Source organism: Arvicola amphibius, chromosome 4 (genome assembly GCF_903992535.2).
Source record: "Arvicola amphibius chromosome 4, mArvAmp1.2, whole genome shotgun sequence".
Lineage (NCBI taxonomy): Eukaryota > Metazoa > Chordata > Mammalia > Rodentia > Cricetidae > Arvicola > Arvicola amphibius.
The window spans coordinates 118,737,271-118,757,849 of NC_052050.1; the positions used below are offsets into that span (position 1 = coordinate 118,737,271).

A 20,579-nucleotide genomic window follows, 5' to 3' on the forward strand; every position below is an offset into this window, starting at 1 on the left:
TTCAATATTAATTAAATTCCACTTAGTTTTAGAGGACGGAAGTGCACAAAACAAGTAGCTGGTGGAAACATCTTCGAATGGGGAACAAGGACATTTGAAATTGACAGCACTAGATAACTGACCCGCAACAGAAATGTTAGCGGCCCTGCTTTCTGCTTCGAAATAAAATTTTATAACCCCCAGGAATATTTATATCCAAAGGCTGAGTATTAAAGATACACTTCACATATGCACTAGTGGCCGCTTCTTTATCTGGAAGGAGTTGGGTAAGTGGGGGAGGGGACAACGCTGGTGTCTACACAGCCAAGAGGGAACATTCACACACAGAAGGACGGGGTCCCTTACCACACGGGAGTGTCCTCTTCATATTAAAATATGGAATGCTTTTCTTCAAATATCCACTTTTTTGGAGAGGGAGTTGGGGAGCGGATGCCTCAAAGGGGGGGGGCAAAAGTGGGGGAAGGAAATTGCACATAAATAAACCGGATGATCCAACTGCTAGAAGTCCTCAGAAGGGAGTCCGAGGGCTTTCGGAGAGTCCTGGGTCTGCATCTGGCGCCTCCGCCCGGGGCTCCCCAGCTCTCTTCCTCCTCCTCACTGCTTGAGTTCCAGGGCCCAGACGTGCTGCGGCCAGCCTGTCCGGCCTTTGGTTTTCTTATCGTTGCTGCTCACTGTGCTTTTCAAGATTTCGTTCTAAACAGAAAGAGGGGAGAGGAATGGAAAGAGTTCAGGGAGGATACCTGGTCCTCGTTACCTTAGCCCTTCCCACGCTGGAGGACACAGCTTAAGTACAAGAGCTTAAGAAGGGGTGACTTCGGGTACCGGCCCCAGCAGAAGTTAGGCAGGTTTCCTGTGTTTTAGCTGCATCCGAGGCCTCCCCTCGCAATGCTCAAGGGCCCAGTCGCAAGTTTATAAACAACGGCCCGATTTCTAGTCGTTTGCAGGGAAGTCCGGGGTCTTATTTTCCCTTTGACTGCTAGTGAAAAAGAGGAGGCAGGGGCCGGTGCTAAATCTGCCTTGCATTTTCAATAGCGATCCTACTTTCAAAGCGACCCCACATTCTGGCCTGGGCCTCTCCCGCAAGGCAGCAACGTTTCTGTGCCGTCTGCAGTTCGTCTCCAAGGCCCTTGAAAGCTCTGGTTATTGGGAAGGTCATTCCATTACGCAGCAACCAGAGGGCTTCGAGCCACAAAAAAGAAAACCTCCACAAATGGAATTGTTTCCCAGGTTCCTCCTAACTGATCGTAGACTTTTCCCCAGCACCATTTCCAGGCAGTTGGTAAGAACCTGAGAATACTTTAAATGTCTAGCATAAATTCGTGTTAGTGTTAATAACAGTGACCACAATGCCTCCTTTTCTTTTTAACTCTTAAAATGCTCATCCAAATAAAGTAAGAAATACTCGTGACATACAGCGCTTGGGAAATTACTGTTTAACATTACAATCAAAGAGAAACTAAAGTTGCATTTTTACGTTAAAGGTACCTAATGTTTTACCGTCACCTCTCCTGTGCCATACCAATGTGAATAAGCATAACATTTTCTTAGTGTTGGAGCCAGAGGCAGCCTTCGTTTTAGAGTGGGGAATGTGATCAATAGTGAAATAATTGGAACCCAGAGATCATTGACAACTTATTATAGAAATATTTAAAAGAAAGCTTGACTGACTTGGAACCAAAAGATAGCTCTAATGACCTCAGAATGAGGGGACCCGGCAAGTGCGACTGGGAGATGGGTCAGTCCCTACAGTTTGGGAGGCCGGTCCTAAATGGCTAGAGGAATAGAGAACCTCAAGGTAAGACCAGAAACTCCGAGCGAGTCTAAACCTTTCTTGTCCGGCCGCTGACATCCTCCAGTCTTCCCACCTTTTGCAGAAAACCATCCCCACCACAACCTGGTGAAAACAAACTGGAGCACAGCGCATCCAAAGAACGAGGTGTGCAATTTCTTAACTTTACTGGGAAGCCCCGAACAGCGGTCCTACGAACCCCGAGCCCCTCACCGCCCCTGTACCCCAGTACTGACCAGCTCTTTCTTCCTCTTCTCCTCTTTCACGTCGGTCTTCTTGATCTCCGCCTTGAAGGCCTCCGCCTCGCCGTTCTGGTCGTCCTTGGCCAGCAGATCCATGAGGTAGGCGATGTAGCTGGTGGCCAGGCGCAGTGTCTTGATTTTGGAGAGTTTGGTGTCGGCAGGCACGTTGGGGATGCATTCCCGCAGCTCGGCGAAGGCGCTGTTGATGCTCTGAGTCCTGCGCCTCTCCTTGCGGTTGGCGGTGCCTCGGCGCTTCACCGGGCGCGGCCCCCCCAGGCCCGGAGGCCCCGCACCGGGCGGCACTCCCCCATAATGGGAGTGGTCCAGGCCGGCGGCGCCGCTGGCATACTCAGGGCTGTAGGACAGGGCCATGCTGTAGTCGGGGGGCGACATCTCCGGGTGGCCAATAAGCCAACCGTGGAAGTAGGGGTTCTCCTCGTGGCTGCAGCGGCTGGCGGCGGCGGCGGCAGCGGCGGCGGCGGCGGCGGCGAACGGATAGCCCTCATGATGCACCACAGGGTGGTGGGGAAAGCCCCCCACCAGACTCATCTCGCCTTCCGTGGCCCTCCACGCGCCCCAGCGTGCGCGCAGACCCGCCGCGCCCTCCGCCCGGGCCCCGGCCTCGACGATCGGCGGCCTCCCCCACCCCCCACCCCCCAACCCCCGGGCTCCCGGGCCGGCCCGGCAGCCGCAGAGGGGGCCGCTGCAGCCCGGGGCCCGCGCCTGGCCCGCCGGGCCCGCCTCAGCTGCGCCGCGGCCGCCGGCTCCCCATGGGGCGCGGCGAGCTGGTCCCGGCACCGTGCGCCCCTGCCCGCCGCCGCTGCCTGCCCGGCTCTACAGCCCGCGCGCCGGCTCCCGATTTCCCGGCTGCAGCGTCTAGGCAGAGCGCTCCGGTGTTCATGCAAAAGTGCCGGCCGGCTCCCGCGAGGCTGTCCCGCAGTTGCCGGGGCACGGGACTCCTGACTCCGAAGCTGACCTGGTATCCGGGGAGAGTCCGAGCCGGGACTGGAGGAGCCGGCCCGGCTGTGCCGGGAGGCTGCGGGGTCGCTGCTCAGCGTGGAGTTACCTCGGTGCGACCCTCCCCTTCCCGCCCCTTCCCCTCCCCCACCAGCCCGTTCTGGGTTCTTGGGCGCTTATTGTTTTAATAAAATTTTTGATTGTTTTGGTCCTTAAGTGTGATTTGTTTTTAAAAGCTGCGAGTAACGTGTCTGTCCCCGCTCCTCTCAGGCTCTCTCGGAGGCTTTGCAGAGAGGTCTCAGCGCATCCATTTTCTAAGATCCTCTCCTCTCGCGACAGGAATTTGGGGCCCCTGAAGGCGCCTTGGAGCTGAGAAGCGGCGACTGGGCTCTCGGAGGGGTGTGCACAGTGGCTGTAGGAGCTCCCGGGTGGTGGCGGCGGTTCTTCTGGGCTGGACTTGATGAGGGGAGGAAGCCGATTTTCCCAGCAAGATCTCCATGTACAGCTACATCTTTAGGGCCGCTCGGGTTAATATATGTCGTCAGAGGCTCCTCACGCCAATCCCGGGGCGGCGGGGGCGGCGCCTCGCGCACTCCGCAATAAAACTTTTTGATGTTCACGTTGCTAATTGCTGAGGTCCTCTTCTTGGATTGGCTGTCCACTCATAACTATAAGATAATTAAAACGGGGGGGGGCAGGGTTAAAAAAACTTTTTATCAGCCATAGGTTAATTCAAGTGTTTAACAGATGCTTCACTATTAAAATCCCCCCCCCCCCCCCCAAATATTGAAGAATCTCAAACCAGGTACGGTATTATTTCACTTTCTTTTCTGGTTACAAGGGTTGGGTTGAAGGGAAGAAGGAACACAGATAATACTTTTGTCAAGTATTTTTTTTTTGGGGGGGGGGAGGTAGGTAACTGAGGCACAAAACCGAGCAGGCAGCTTCCTGTAGTTTTGTGCCGGGCCGGAGAAGGGTGGGGGGCGGTGTGGTGGCGACAAGAGTCTGGTGGCGGCGGTACGGATCCCCATTAAGGTGCAGTTGGGAGCAGCCGACTCTCTTTGACCAGGCTGGTACCCAGCGCTCTTTTGACCCCGCAGACGCTGGAAAAATTTCAGTGGCTCTTTTGCTTAGGAACTGATTTGGATGACTCGGGTTCTAGTAACAACTTGCAGAGATGGTGGATAGGAAGTTCGGTTTGTAGATGCACTCATTTGCACATTCTTCTGGTGCAGCAACCCGAAGACAGACTTTGGAGGTTTTCAAAGTGGGGCACCTCGATTTCTCAGAATCTGTGGTGTGGCGAGTACCCGTGTTCCGCTGGTTTAACTAGCCTGTTTGGTAAGTAACTGAATAGTTTTTACAGCGTGTTCGGAGCTTATTTTCTAGTTTTTATGAACAAACATATAAATATATCTCTGCATTCCTGCCTCCCCCATAAAAGCGGGCATCTGTGGAAACCAGGTTTAGTTATCGGAGGGGAGCCATTAAACGGCTGTTTAAGAGGCAGGCAGGGAGGAAGGCTCGTGGATGTTTAGACTGCTTGCCTTGGCGATCTTGAACGCATTAGAACGGAAAATGGATCTCTACTTGTAAGTGAGCCGGCCGCGGGGCACCCAGGCAGACCCCTAGCAGCACGGGTGGAGGCGGTCAGTGGAAGAAGCTGAAATCACCCTGTGGCCTTGGCCTCGGATGCCTGGAGAGGCCAACCGTGTGTGAAGATTCCTTCTGCTCACTCGCATGATGGAGGTCGGTGTGCAACAGAGTATGCAGCAGATGTCCGATAGGCTGTAATTTTGATCAAGTTTAGGGCTGGCCTCGAGAACTAAGTAGGCAGGCAGAGGGCACACCTTGCTCCACCTTGGGCATCGTTCTTTGGAGGCAGGGGCAGTCTAGTTCCAGACATCAAAGAGAACCCAGTCTAAGGACTCTGCACGGGCAGTCCTTTCCGTGCCCCTGGCTGGCTATGGTTCCGTCTGGAAGGCCAGGTCGACAGGAATTGGAGGAGGCCCAACTGGTTGCTCCCATGGTCTCCCGACTGAGATCCTGCTGGCTACTGCATTGTGGTAGTCTCACTGAGAGTTTTAAAATATAAATATATGGAGCTAGGTGGTGGAGAAGGGGGAAACTCAAAGACTGGGGCCTATCTTCTGTCCATAGGGCCAGTTTTCCTCTTCAGCTTCCAACAGTGTCCTAAGACAGAGAACAAATCCTGGATGGGAAATAGCTGAAACCAGTCTTGCTAACCAGCCCAGAGGACTGTGTTTGGTAGCAGGATAAAATAACGACCCAACTTGGGTGGGTCTGTAGTTGGGGGTACAGTGAGAGTTTTCAAGAGAACCATTTCTTCAAGGAAAGAATAGGGCTAGTGTGGTGGAGGATTCTGTTTACATTTTCACCAGGAGGGTACCCTGAACTAGTAAATACTGGGAGTTCAATCCTCTGACATTTGATACACTTTTTTTTTTTAAAAAAGTCTGTTTATAAAAACATGTAGGCCTTGGGAGCAGGTAGACCAAGTAAGATGATTGCACTGTGGCCAGCAACAGATAAAAGAAAAAAATTAAGCAAGTGAATTTCTTGGCTGCCTTAGGAAATTGACTTTTAGGGGCTTGGGAGATAGCAGAATAATCCAGAGAAAGATAGGGCTAAGGATGGATAAGCTGTCTGTCTCCCAGTGGCCCTTGAATCTAGGGACCAGAACTTGCTACTTTTAGCCCCCTTTCATGCTTTTTAAATTCAAACCAATAACAACAAGAAGCATGGCTCCAGACAGCATCCTCACAAGTGATAAAAGAAGTGGATAGCATGGGGGCAGAAAAGGGGCCATAAAAGAGGCTAATCTGACCATCTTTCTGCACTGACAGCACCATTATCTGCTAAGCTCCAAACCAGGGGGCCAAAGCTTCGTGTATCTCAAAAACCCGAATGCAGAGACTAGAGCTTCAGAAAGGCAGTCTGGAGGTAGCTGGAGAGAGGAGACAAATGGGTAAGTTTTGGTGATTTCTCCCACGTAGTAGCTGGCTGTCTTTAACTGAGTGGTGTCCTTAATAGGTCTGTTCGCCTTTTCATTTTAGCATCTTGGACACGTTTTACTCAGGAAGCTCAGGATGCTCAGGTTAGCTTAGCTTTGCAAAACTACCAAGCTAAGATGCTGTTTTAAATTTCTCCCCATTTTATGTGGCCTACCCCCATGCAGGGGTGGTCCTGAGATAACTAACAGAGTGATGTGGTGGAGAAGTTGGCACTGGTGATCAGGGAGAAGGTGGGCTGAGAAGGCAGGTGTAGAGTTTCCAGCTTAGATGTCAGCCTGCTCCCTCGTTCTTGGGCTGTACTTACTATTAAGGCCTCTGGAGAACTACTCCCTTAGGGTACACATTTAGAATCCCCAAAGACCAAGGAACTGTGATGATGCTGGCTGTGGGCCATTCTGGGTGCCCAGGAGGAACCTTACAGAGGGTCATCTGTCTTCAGGGAGACCTAGGGCTGAGCCGTCCTAGGTCTGCACACCATCTTATGAAGGCAGCCCAGGTTCAGGGTAGTGTTGGAGATTCTGTGTCCATAGACTTCTCTGTCCCTGATAGTGTATCCAAAGTGTTGTGAGGTACATCTTCTTTCAGCCAAGCAAGCAAGGCTTGTTTCGAACATTTGTTTTGTGCCTATTTCACTTGTCTCTATTCTTTTACTAGCATTTTTTTTCTCTGAAAAAGAAATCAAAGAGCAAGAAAAAAGGCTGGGGAGCCCCTTGCAAGCATCCTGCCCCTGTGAGATATTTCTTTTAAGCTCTGTTTAAGCCAAATATTTTTTTAAACTTCAGTCTCTTTTTAGGGGAAATTCAGATCTTTTTGAGGTATTTATTATTTCAAAGGCAAGGACAGTTTTTTATCTTGTGCTTTGCTCAGGAATACTCAAAATAAACGGGATCTGAGAAGAACCAGGCCAGAAGGTCATAAACACACATTTTATATTTACAGGAATTATGGCTCAATTCCCTTCACCATCTTTCAGACCTCTTCTTACCTTCCTTTCCTAACTAAAGTAGCAGAGAATTGATCATGAATATTCCTTTAAATATCTATAACACAGTGAACTCCAGAACATGCTAAGAACCCCAAAGGAGTACCAAGTCCAGAAGGTGTCAGGAAAAGGAATCTTATTGAAGATGCAAACTCTGCCTCACCTGCTCCAAAGACACTGTTTCTTATACACTCTCATCGCCCTGCAGGCCTTTTCTCTACTGGGGGGCACTGTGTCACATTAGTTGTTAGGCACTTAGTTCCTCCGTGTTTTAGGACATCCAGAACAAGGCCTCCCAGCTGAGTGGCAGCAAAGGTCGCCCTCTGATAGGGCTTTTGTCTTTTCCTTTTGTGGTGGTTGTCTACAGGCATGGCAACAATGTTTCAAAGTAGGCAGCTCCAAAGTAGGGAATCCTGTCGATTGAACTCTTATGTCTGCTTCCAAAAAGCAAAGGGCAGGAGAAGGTGCCCTTGACTCTTATGTGGCTTTCGTTTCTTCTGAACAATTTCTTCTTGGATTTTGGGAGAGGGTGGGGCATTTGGGGAGTAGACCCTCTTCCTCTTAGTTCTCCATTCAAAACAGATCTGTTGCAGATGGAGGAGGGAGGGGCTGGTTCAAAGGCAGGGATGACTATGGAGAGGTTGATTTTAAAAAATGAACTCTTTAGTTCAAGTGTGCCTAGCAAACTGTAAAGCCAGGACTTGCTAAGTGCCTAGACATTTCTTCCCTTATTTTTTCTTCTCCTTCCTCCTCCCATTTCCCTTTCTTTCTTCTTCCATAAATTACCCCCTCCGCAGAAGTGTTGGGGATTTTACATTACTTGCCCTTGTCCCTGAACCTGAGACTGGTGGAAGAACAAGGCACTAGTTTATCCTTAAGTTCTCTATGGAAATCTTCTATTTTTCTTCAATAACCCATGGCTGCATTCTTGCATTAACGAGATGATTGCTGCTGTGGAGAGTTCTCACTGATGAAGAAGGATTTGGTACTTTGACAGGTATCCGTAAATTAAAAATAACTCATTCAGACTAAAGGCAACATAAAACGTGCTGTGAACAGGCATTGCAAATGACAGTATTACATATAATAATATTATACTTAACCTATGAGTTGTTATTATAGTAGTCTCAAGAAGTATGATAAATCTGACCTTTGTAGTAAAATCCTGGGCTTAGAATAAAAGTGTTACAAGACAATACATCCCTCAGGATTTATACAACATACTCTAAGAACTGCATACACATAGAAATAGTTCAGGGCTGGATAAATATTTGAGAGGTAGACCCTGGCTTACACCCCCAGCACTTAACAAATAAAAAAGAAACACAATAAAAAACAACATAGTAATAAAATAAAAATGAAAGATAAAAAGAATTCTTTTTTCCCTCCGAGCTGTAAAGAAACCATTTAGAATTCCAACGAGAATGTGAATGTGATTTTGCATTCCTGCTCTCTGAACTCGCCAGCAATGGGTTTAAGCTAGCAGGCCATCCAGTCTGGGGTCCAGAATAAAATAGAAATGAAATGGCCGCTTAACACGTGGGGCTTCTGATGCATCATTTGTGGAGTTGGGGAATTTACTTATGACCTGAGTCCTGTTTCTTCCCAGTCCTAAGTGCCATATCGGGGGCACTTCAGGGAAGTCTCCACAATGTGGCTTCACTTGCAGAACCACATAGATGGATTGCTTTAGCTCTGACAGCTCCTTACAAGTTCTTTCTGCATTCTTCTGCAGTCTTTGCTTATAGACCAGGAAGGGACTTGAGCCAGGATGGTTAGGTTTCAAGTTAACAAAAAGAAACACTTTTATTGTCAATATTAATGGCAAACTTCGATTTTTACAAGCCCCGGGTTGAGCAGATCAAAAGCAGCTTGTCTTGATTTCTCAATATTCTCTGGCGCTTAGACAATTACCTGCAATTTTGCTTCTAATGAAACAATACGAGAAAGTTAGTTGCAAAAAAACTCGAAAGTTAGTATTTGAGTACCGATTTTTACCTGTCCATGACATATTATGACTTAATGATTTATTCCTTCAGCTGGAGCTGAGTTTTGAAGGAGAATTCCTTCAAGAAAACTATGTTTAAGCAAGGTCCTCACTCGCGATGTCATGAGTCTTTTTCAGTGTGTGCATTCCACGGTTGCCTTTCTGGCCGGGTAAGGATCCGGCAGACTGAGGTCTTCCTGGTAATTTGGGTACACCGAGTCTCCAGTTAATGATAGATAATCAGCCTTTAGGTCATTCGGTCATTCTCTTATTACAAACCCCTCCTGCTCTCTCTGATCTCCTTTCAAACTAAATTTCACACAAACAAATAAAGGAAGACAGGGACAAATTCTTAAAAAAAAAGAGGCAGAAATATTAGAAACTTCTGATATAGAACTCTAAACAAGGAAAGGCAAACCAAAAGAGGATAGGAAAGAACATCTTATCAAAATGAACATGTTGTGTACAAAACATTAAAAGGAAAGGGTCTGGTTTCTGTTAAAGTGACAGAAAATTAAAATAAAAATAATTGCAGGCAACAAAGTCATAATATAAACAGAGAAGTCAGGATGCTTGCTGGAAATGCGCAGCACTAGGAGGCAGATTTGTTGTTACCGATTATGTATCTGCACTCTGGAGAAGCGCTACTTTGTTCCATTTTTCCAAAAGAGAATGGTTTTCCTTTTTTCATACTTGTGTGAGTGCCCATTTAAGTCAACACAGGCCCCAAACTCGAGGAATGAAAAAATGGAGCTACATTTTTTTCTTGCAAAGCATCCAACTTCAAACGAGGCCATCATTTGCATACAGGAAAAGCAGAATTCCATTGAGAATGCATTTGGATACTTCAGGAAACCCGTGTGAGTAGAGCTTTTTTTTTTTTTTTTTTTTTTTTTTTTTTTTTTTTTTCTGACAGAAGGCATTCTCGAGCAAGAACAACGAAACCAGCCTTCTTCACCTCCTGGAGTTTTTCTCTTGCCATCTACAGAAGAGTGTGACTTCAGAAAGAAACTTCAGATTGGCCAAGGTACAGCTCAGATTAGACCCCAGGGAAAAGAGCAGACATTCAAGGGCTTACGCGGTCATCTTCTCTAGTGAGAGCGCCCCTAGTGTCACCTTACTGTCTCTGCCCTTGACAGTTCCCTTTGAGAGAGGCTACAAAGCTGGTCGAAGACTACCAACTTCCCAAACTACCAAATTCCAACCCGGCTTTCAGCCTTACACCGGGTTGGAATTTTGGCTCAGGACTAGCTCAGCCTGACATTCTCCGAGTTTAAGGGGGAGTGAGAGACGGATGCTGGCGGTAGACAGACGCTCACATCGTTGCCAAATGTGGGTCTGGCACCTTTTGACTCGCCAACCTCTTTGACAAAAGGCCCACCTTCCCAAGCAAGTAAAGAACCCCCACTTGACCGTAGTCTCTAAGTCCTTCCAGAGTTCTTCCACACAGCAGGAGGCCTTCTGATTACAGATTTTCCTTCTGCATCCAAGTCAAGCCCCACCTTCTCTGAACTCCTTTCTGGTGGGGCAGCGCAAACACCCTTGCTGTTCTCTGAGCACACAGTTTTTACTTCTCCTATCCTGAAAAAAATGCAACTAATGTTTTGCACAAAAAGATGCCCCAACGACTGGTGGGCAGGCGATTTAGAGAAACCCGGACGTTCTAATTGCAATCAGATTGTTTTTTTCTACGTTGAAGGCTGTTAGAGCCGGTAAGCGACTTGGAAACCATTTATGAAGGAACAAGACCTTCAACCTCAAGCCTTTGCGGGCACTGGGGAAAGTGTCTTCCAGATCAGTCTGGCTAGCAGGCTGCAGGACCAACTTGGCTTGCTTTCTCTGGTACCCATTCCAAGTACCCCAAACTCAAGAGTTGGAGGTAGCCAAGGTGGCCTTAACACTCCACCACCTTGGTTTAGTACCTTAGCATCTCTCTTCATTGAAACAGTGGTGGAAATGAAACAGGCCTGGGGTTGTGAGCTAGATTAAAAAGATCAAGGCACCCTCGAGAGTGTTGTTTGATACCGGGCTGCGCTCAGTAATCATTCACCTATTTTCTCCCGCCCCTTCGTTTATTTTATTTTATTTTCTAATTTTTATTTATTTATTTTTATTTTAAATTCCCATCTGGATCTAGCTGCCCCCCAAATCCAGCGCGACAGCCTTGGGCTTCAGTGCGCCAAGTGCACCCTTCCGGTGCGGCCTAACTCAGGGCCTCTGGTCTGCCCACTCCACTCGCTGCATCCTGCCTTGTTGGCCTCCAGCAGCACAAAACTTGGTCTCCCGGGAGATCGCTGCTGTCCTCAATGCTCAAGGACCTGCCGCGGTCACAGGGCAGGGGAACCTGGGGCGGAGGGGGGCTACCACCGGCTTATAGACCTCCTGGAGTACAGGCGTACAGGCCTGAACTGAGTCCTGGGTTCTTTCCCCATGCATTCTAGCCAAACTCTCAGACGATCTCAAAGCCCCTCTGTGGGGAGAATAGGAGGAGACGAATTCACTGTGTTCAGGTTAGGAGAGGTCGCTGATGTGGGCCGACACCTTCCCCCAGGCCTCTCTGAGAACTTTTCGCCCGATGCGGGCAGGAAGGGGTTAACCGCGCTGCCTCTCTTGCTCACCTCAGAGCCCCGGGTGCTGAGGGAAGGCCACCGCTCCCCCTACCTCCCCCCCAACAACCCGGTCTCATTAGGGAAACTCTCACCGCTATTTTCAACATTTCCTCAATCAAGTGCCCTGAAATAGAGCTGCACAAACAAATTGGCGGCAAAAGCGTAGATCTTGTCACGATGGAGGCGAATCCAACATTTCAACCTTGTTTGCTTTGCAATTACGGGCTTGGGCTTGTGCCTCTGGTGCCACCGGGGCAAATTCGCTGCGGTCCGCTGACTTCTCTGCACCCCGAGCGGCTGGAGGAAGCGACCCGAGAGCCACTGCTGGGAGAGGCGGGGGCGGCGCGAACAGGGGTGACCCAGCGAGGGCTTGGCGGAGCCCTAGCCTAGACCCCTGTGCAAAGGGCGCGCAGAGTGGGGGTAAACAGTGACTTTCCAGGTTCCTGGTTGAGCCACCAAAGTATATGCGACAATAACAAAACGTAGAATCCACACATGGAAGCCAGGGCTGTGTCTTCAGCTTCCTTTCTGTTCCCTTCTCTCCTAACTTTTCTACAGTACGGGCTAGTGGTTCTGGATTTCTTCCTGCGTTCTTGCTGGTAAATTGTTAGCATGTTTTGTTGTTTTTGCCATAGCTGTTCCTGCTTGACGTTTTGTATGTAGTTACTTTAAACCTGCTGGAAGAACCAAACCCCTGACTTGGACAGGCTTTTCCACACGTGGTTGGGGGCGTCTAGCTCTCTTTTCTTTCTTTCTGGGGTAGCCTTCCCTTCTGTGCTGGGAGCCTCGTTTGTGTCAGCAGAACAGTAGTTAAGTCAGTTCCTAAGCCTTATATTTCACAGACAATTAAATCTTGGCTGCTGTTTAACGAAATTGTAATATTTACTCTGCTCTATACTGAGGAGCACTTTTGGAGGAAAAAATAGCAAATATTACATTTCAAACAGAAAATACAATAATAAATCTCTTTTTTATGGATTCTCCCTGCATAAGTGGAAACAACATGATTTAAGTCTCTGCACTCCCCCTTTTCGAGGCCGGCTGGAACTGGAAGGCGCTGTCATGTAGTACTTTCATTCCTGATGGGGAGACACCTGCACCCGAGAATTCACGCTCCATCCTGGTGTTTATCACGTGCAACAAGGATTATTAAATAGTACGGTCTTGGATGCAGTTTACTTTTTCTGTGGATTCAAGAACGATGGGCGTGACTTGAGGAGCTATGGCTTCATGTCACTTTGCAGACAGATGGCTATTTTTCTTCCATGCGGCTTTCCAAGTAGAGGAAGCTGAGGAAGAGAATTTTTGTCTGACACTCTGGGGAGTCCATACCGACATGAACTATATGATTTAAGAATGTGTAAGGTGCAGTCTGTTTTTTGTTTGTTGGTCATAAACTAAATTCATGGTCACTATGGTCAATAACCAATCTCTTTTCCCCCACAATTAAAAACACTTTTTCTCCCTTTTCAGTTTATGATCCCAGTTAGAGTTTATCTTCAACTGTAGCTCTCAGTCTTAACTAAAGCAAATCTTAGGACTGATGCCTTCATAAATTCTGGGGTAGCAAAATGGAAGAGTTGCTGCATCTGAATCCTCAGACGCACATGCACCCCTGCATGTTTCCTGTATCACTATCCAGGCAGCTGATCGCTTTAATATCCCAAGGAATTAGGAAGCAGTAGTTAGAAAGGGTGCCATTTTATAAGAATTCTCTTTTTACCATAAGAGCCGGTCTGGCATATTACCCCATGTACAAATTATCTTATTACTTTCATGTGTGTTAATCTGTCTGGTATTAAGATGGTGAGAGTGTCGTAACCATTAACATGTTTTTACCATACCACTTTCGATTGGGCGATCTCAGATAATTATGAAGATGTTGAAGTTAATCCCACGTTAAGTGGACAAATATGAAAATAACTGTACAGCATTATTATTCTCATATAAATGCCAACAAACACGATTGTACGGGGACATGATTTCTTTCTATTTGACATTATCCTATAAGGATATGGCCATATTAATTTCTTTTAAAATTAGGGCAGTTTTCAATTATTAGTTTTCAATGGAACTTTGTTTTTAAAAAAAAAAAACCACAGTATTTTGCAATTCCAATAAACCACAGCAATGTGATACTGACAGATACTGCATTTTCTACATTATTGTCCAGCAATCTTTTTGCAAACTAAACCAAAAATAATATTCAAAACTATCAACATGTAAGGCACAATTATTAGGGTCTACATATTAGGTAAGCCAATGCTATTAAAATTAAAAACACGTGTTTGGCATAAGAATGCTTCTTTGGAATTCCTTTTTGGATACACAGTTATTATTTTAAAGACTAACTCAGATTTCTGAATACCGAGACTTCACTCTGAACAGGGATTGCGCTGTTTCGCACAGGAGCTCCTGGGACAGTGTCTTTTAGTATTTTCCTCTTTCGAACAATTGGAATTGGGTAAATGCTCTCAGCTGGGAGCACATTCCTAATACTTGTGTAGGTAACAGGATTCTTCATTCCTGCTGAGTGACAGACAGTACACTGGACATACTGCTCACCCTTTGCAGAAGCTACCAGAACATCTTCCCCCGCAAGAGATAGCTTGTGATCCATCTAAAAACAAAAAATCCGTTAAATGTGAAATCAGAAAAAATAAGCAAGTACTTCCTCAGCTACAGTTTTGAAGTGATGGCTAGATGCGGTACAGACTAGACAAGACCAGAGGATACAGAAAAGGAAGACAGGAAAAAGAGATTCTGCTTGAATGAGATCTGTTTTTGTTCATAAACAGGAGGCTGAGAAGCTAAATCCAAGATTATTGTTTTCTTCAGTTCAGTGGTTTTTAAAATTGTCCACCCCCAGTGGATGAAGAAATCCAGTCAAGGAAATACATGTAAATCCAATCAAGGAAATACTTGTATATATGCAAATGCTAGCTTACTGTGCTTTTACACATTATGTTGAAATATAGACCTTTAAAGTAGGCTACCACCATCCTTTCTAGCCCAATACACGGTACGTTACATGTTATAAGGTACTGATTAAAAATATATCTGCGAGAAGATTTCTATAAATTCCTAATTGCTGAACAAAATGTGACAAAGTTTTATCTGGAAGAAAGCCGGCAGTTTAATTGTTATTAATCAGGGACAAATAAATAAGGAAGCTGTCTTCTTACATTCCTGGTAATTCTTTCTACTTTCTCAAACATTGTTAGGTTCTATGCATCTTGTGTTATTCAAGTCAAGATGATGTCAGTAATCAAATTACAGAATCTAATCAAGTAAGTATTTTTGCTTTATTGCAAAATTTATGCATCATCTCAGACTACTGAATTGCTTAGTTGTTTTAATGTTGATTTTTTTTCTTTTTAGATATAACGATATTGAACATTTCTTCTAATGTCACTTCTTGCAAAGATAGCTGTGAGGGGTATCAAAGCTGAAAATAGTCCCAGTAACAAAGCAACATTTAAGTCTGTCTGGTGTTGATTGGGCTTTGTAAATTATACTGCATTTAAAATCACGACTTTGGTATTTATAATGGGGGCCTCTAAGGAGGGAAACCTGAGTCCTTCATTTGCACGGCTAAGAACATATAATCATGGTAGGAACCTTCCCTCAGAAGTGCTCCTCTACAGACATCAGACATTTTCAATTCTTTCCCTACCCCCACACTTCTACTTGTATTTTAATTAGAAAGTTCCAGGATGAGGAAGGGATGGATGTTCCACTCACTGGGCTTTTCTCTGCTTAGACATCTTACAAGGCACCAATCTAGCTGCATTGATGACTAACGATGGACAAGTTTTCTCAGCTCTCCTGTCTTTTTTTTCCCCCATCAATAACTCTGATACTTGGAAGTAACTGAGTCGCATACTGTCTCTTTCTAGAGGGTAGCAATTTAGATTGTGGAAGAAATAAGAAGCTGTATATACTTTCTTATGTTGTTATCTTTGCTCCACTTAGTGTTAGAAGGAACTTAAAGCATTTGTTTCAAGAATTGAAAAGATGCTATTTTTTCCCCCAAAATCTGTTTGTGAGAATAATTCATGAAAATATGACTACAATTTACTTTTGATGTTTAGGTCAAGGTCAGCGATGTATTCTGACAATTATTTTGATCCTAGGGAGAAACAAAATCACAATTGGGCTGCAACCTGTCTTAAATCATCCATTTTGTTGTTAAAAGACAAACCTCAGCGATTCCTGGTGAGGCTTTTGGTATACATGTCAAGCACAGTGCTGTAGAACACTGTGATTAAGAGTGGGGTCCAGGGAATAGGTTATTATGGATAGTGTGAACCCTGAGAACAGCCATCAACTGTGTGGTCTTGGAAAACTCGGGTAGCCATTGTCTGCCTCAGTGGGTCCATCTGTAAAACACAGATAAGAATTTCAGTCATTATGTGAGGAACATTAGTGAGACTACTCACATGGGGTTCTTAGGAGGTCTGGTGTATATATGCTAAGTACTTAATGAACATCAGCCATTTTCCTTGGCCTGAGTCTGCAATGAGTGGCTTGCCAGGGCTCCTTTCCTGACAGTCATAGAGCATGAGGATGCGGGGAGTTCCCAAACCTCACAGGCTCTCTGTGAGGGGCCTGCCTTGGTTTCCAGCCCCCAAGCTGGGAGGAGGAAAGATAGTTTCTGGTGTCTTCAGAGGTTCAAGAATGACATTGCAAATGGGTGTAATGGAGCATCCTTACGATCCCAGCAACTCATAAAGCTGAGTCCAGAGTGTCGATGTGAGTTCAAGGCCAGCCTATATGGCCGATGATGTAGTCTCCAACAAGGCGGAAAGAAAGAGAGGATATGGGGAGATGGTCCTGTGAAATCTACCCTTGTGTTATCTTCAGCAGTGTTATAATGCTCTATTGGTGCCTAACATGAAGGTCTAATTGGGGAAAATAACACATTAGGAAAATAAAATACTCCGGGGAATGGTTTTCTTATTTATTTTATTTCAAATCTTTGCAATAATAAATTTTATGCATATTCTTTTGAAAAAATAACTACACTATTTCATGAATATATAGTATATATAATAAACCCATGCAAAAATAAGCAGGAGCTGGACAGTGGTGGCGCATGCCTTTAATCCCAGCACTCAGGAGGCAAAGGCAGGCAGAGTTCTGTGAGTTCGAGGACAGCCTAGTCAACAAGAGCTAGTTCCAGGATAGGCTCCAAAACTGCAAACCCTGTCTCCAAAACGAAAAAAAAAATAAATAAAAAAATAAATAGGGGCTAAATGGAGAAGAATCAGGTAATAGACAAGTATTTTAGCATAAATTTCAGTCTTGTCTGTTTAAAAATACATGACTAGACTGAGATGGTGAGCTGCTGCCTTGTCTTGTGGCTGACTTTCGCTCTTAACTGGGAGGTGGCAGTCTTCTGCCATCCTTTGTAGATGGTTTCTGCCCACATTCTTTGCACGGTATTACATGGGAGGATAATGAAGGAATCCTTTAAGCCCTTTATTCATGATGAATGTTTGGATTATATAATCTCCTTCTACATAATGGAGGCAGACAGATGGTAACACACCCCACTCTCTGCTCTTAAAAAGCCACTGGTAGCCCATCTGGGGGTCATCCCTTTTCAAGTGAGACCTTACATGCCTAGAGCATCTGCTGACACAGGACCCACTGAGGATGTTAGTGGCCATGGCTATATTTAATAGTAGTGTATAATTTCTAAGTTTTTGGTAGTAAAGCAAATGCAAGTGGAATATCTAATATAGTTATGGTATTTCTTGCTTTGTTCACTATTATGCTATATTCAGCAGCCATTATGTTTCATGCTGTTTTTCTAACGTGAAGTTCTCTGGCAAAATGAGCAAGACCTTTAGGTACACTGGATATAATTTCTGTTTCTTGCCTTTTTCTATTTCCACATTGTGGTACCATTCTTTTTATGTTTATAGATTATTCAGACAATTTCTCATTTTCCCTCCCCATCTCTCACTCTCTAAGGCAGGTCAGATTCTTTTTATTCCAAAGACAGAGTTGGAGACCAGCCATTGTTAGTGTTGACTGAGATGCCAAGCAATCCCCTGAGTCTTTACAGTTGGTAAGTAGACAATCTGAGTTAAAAAGTTTGAAAATAATTTCATTCTGTTTTGTGTTTTTATTTTGTTTTTGTGTTGTTAATTTTTTAAAATAACAGCTGAACTGAAGGGAGAAATAGCAATAAAACTGTAAGGAAGCAGTGATTCCCAGAGATGCTGGGGATGAATTAAAAGAACGCACATCATATGTTTAAATATGGAAGAGTGTTAGGTCAATGGTGTAGCCTTTGTTGAGCGTGCATGAGACTCTGGGTTCAATCTCTAGAACAAAGCCAAAACAACACACACTCAAACTGTGGAGGAAAGGAATTCATACTTGTTGAGCACATATTATATCCCCTATTCTTTACATGATCATCTTTTTAACATAGTTCTTGGCACGGAGCAGCAGGTTTCACATATAAAGAAATTGAGGCTCAGAGTTGTTGGGAAATTTGCCCCAATACATTGTTATTAGTTTGTGGAGTTTGAAATAAAGGGAGCTGACATTAAAAATGCATGTCTAAGTCCTGTTAACAGAACACCACAAATTTAATATTAAACCCTTCTTGCAAATTTTTGCCCCAAATTGTATTTCTAGATTTGGCTAAAAATTAACCACAACAAAACTGAGCATTAACAAACATGAAAAGAATCTGGATGGCTCATACAATACTAGCGGGGACCGAAGCTACGATACCCTCTGGAAGATAGTTTAGTTCGGTGGTTTCTAAGAAAATCTAAACATGGACAACTACAGGACTCACATTGTGCTTCTGAGCATTTATCCCAGATAAATAAATACTTAGGCTCACTCAGAATGTTTACAGCAGCCTTATTCTCAATGGCTAGCAACCGGAAACAGCCCAGATGTCCTTCAGTGGGCAAATAAACTATTAGCCATTCTACTGACATTTAAGTAACTATCAGGCATGATGGGGTCATACCACGAAATACTACTTAACAATTAGAGGTGGCAAATCATTGATATGTACAGAACCTGAATCTTTAGAGAATTAGACTGGGTGAAAAAAGTCAACTCCCAAAGTTCCACATAATATTCTTCCTTTTTTATCCATTTTCTTTTGAGTGTGGCATGGATGTGTAAGTTAATGTATGTTATTGTGCATTTGTATGTGGCTGATGTCAGGAATCATCCTTGGTTGTTCTTCTACCATATGCTTTGTGTCAGGATCTCTTAGATCTGACTCAAACTCAGAGCTATTGGATGTGGCTAGGCTTGCTAGCCAGTTTGTTCTAGGGATCATTTATGGGGGTTCTGGGGATCTGACTCCTCATGCTTGTGAGTCACACATTTTAACCATTGATCCATCTCCCCCACACATATTTATGTAATAATATTAAAATAACAAAATTTGAGAAACAGATGAAAGATTAGTGTTACCAAGCATCGAAGAACAGTGGAGGCGAAAGGGAAGTGGGTGTGGCTGCAGAAGAACAACCAGAAGGTCCTCGTCACAAAGGACACAACTTGTACTTACCTGTGTAAGTTTCAGTATCCTAGAGGTGATATCTTAAGACAGCACTGGAGAAACTTGGTAAAGGAGAAAAGGATCTCTATTGTTTTCTTTACCATTGCACAAGAACTTAAAATGACCACAAAAAGCCTAGTAAAAGGTCAGTGGATATTCTAGAAGGTCAATTCCACACTTTCTAGAACTGAACCCACAGTAGGGGAGAGATGAGATTGTGAATAAATCATAAAATTTCTAATTTTTAAAAGATTTATTTATTTAATATGTATACAACATTCTGCCCTCATGCATCCCTGCAGGCTAGAAGTTGGCACCAGATCTTATGGTTGTGAAGTACTAAGTGGTTGCTGGGAATTAACTCGGACCTCTGGAAGAACAACCAGTGCTCTTAACTGCTGAACCATCTCTCCAGCACCAAGATTTATATTCTTAAGAAAGAGTCTTAGATAATTTCTCAAACTCCTCTGATTTTATTTCTCTCTGATATTTATTATGAATTATAATAATAAAGACCCAGGGAAAGACAAGATGCTACCTCTGTGACAGGACTTTGCTTTGCATAGAACTTAAAATAGATTAGCTGATTGAGCTATATACATTAGAAGACGAAACTAGATTGCATTAGATGCTACTGTCATAATCTATTTCTAAATGTTTTTTTTGTTATTCTTATCTATTTCTGACTTATTAGATTTCCTTCTTTTATTCTATTTTGGATCTATGTTCCCATGGTGCACTGATCCAGTAGGAGAGAACGCTTGCTGCCGAGGCTGATGGTCCCTGGAGCCTACATGACGCAAAGAAAACTGATTCCAGAAAGGTTGTCCTCAGATGGTCGCCATGTTCTGCAGGCACCTATCCAGCCGAGCACACAATGTATTAAAATTGTTTTTTTAAAAAAATCCAGTAAGTGCTTTCCTTTTTCTTGTGAAGAAGTGTCTCACTCACTACGTATCTGAGGCTGGCCAGGAGCTTGCTATCCTTCTGCCTCAGCCTCCTGGTGTTGGTACTGCAGCAGTGGGCTACGGTGAGTTAGAACAGGTGTTCTCATTGCTGATTAAACCAGCAAAACGAGAGTATTGTTCAGATGTGAAGTAGAAGCGTATATTGAGTTCCAACTAATTCGCAGACAGTGTGCCTGCCTGTTTCGATGTTCAGAGCGGAGTGGTGGGAAGTGCGTTGAAGACCTTGTTGATGGTGTGTGGAGGGGCTAAGTACCACAGTAGGGTGAAAGGGTGGCCTCCTTTCTCCAGGCTGTTGTGGTGCCACGGAACCCTCTGCAGACACCTACTCGTGCAGGGAGCTGCTGGCTTAACAAGTAGGGGTTAAAGTGTGAGAATTTCAGAACCTGCTTTGGGGAAGGATTAAATAAATCAGAAGGCCTGCTGACAGCAATAGTGTCTTTGAGCAGCTGATTTGAAACAGA

General features: G+C 44.9%; 1 protein-coding gene and 1 long non-coding RNA gene across 4 annotated transcripts; one reads left to right on the forward strand and one right to left on the reverse strand.

The window, feature by feature from the left end:
• Window positions 1–229: 229 nt before the first annotated feature.
• Hand2 (heart and neural crest derivatives expressed 2) lies at window positions 230–2,652 on the reverse strand. Its single transcript, XM_038327634.1, has 2 exons — window positions 2,026–2,652; window positions 230–693 (listed from the first exon to the last, which is right to left on the reverse strand). The coding sequence occupies exons 1-2, from the start codon at window positions 2,578–2,580 to the stop codon at window positions 595–597; spliced, it is 654 nt and encodes a 217-aa protein (XP_038183562.1). The 5' UTR covers window positions 2,581–2,652; the 3' UTR covers window positions 230–594.
• A 986-nt stretch (window positions 2,653–3,638) lies between these two features.
• Window positions 3,639–20,024, forward strand: LOC121677175. Of its 3 annotated transcripts, XR_006020806.1 has the most exons (7): window positions 3,639–3,793; window positions 4,224–4,329; window positions 5,856–5,977; window positions 9,909–10,019; window positions 14,826–14,891; window positions 17,584–17,680; window positions 19,899–20,024. It is a non-coding gene; the product is annotated as an uncharacterized LOC121677175 (long non-coding RNA). The 3 variants fall into 3 exon arrangements; XR_006020804.1 differs by lacking the exon at window positions 9,909–10,019; XR_006020805.1 differs by lacking the exon at window positions 9,909–10,019 and having other exon boundaries at window positions 19,845–20,018.
• The last annotated feature ends 555 nt before the right edge of the window (window positions 20,025–20,579 follow it).

Coding starts and splice junctions, on each gene's coding strand:
- Hand2 (XM_038327634.1), bottom strand. CDS start 2,580: ATGAGTCTGGTGGGGGGCTTTCCCCACCACCCTGTGGTGCATCATGAG. Junction 694..2,025: donor AGAAGAGGAAGAAAGAGCTG/GTCAGTACTGGG, acceptor CTTTCTGTTTAG/AACGAAATCTTGAAAAGCAC.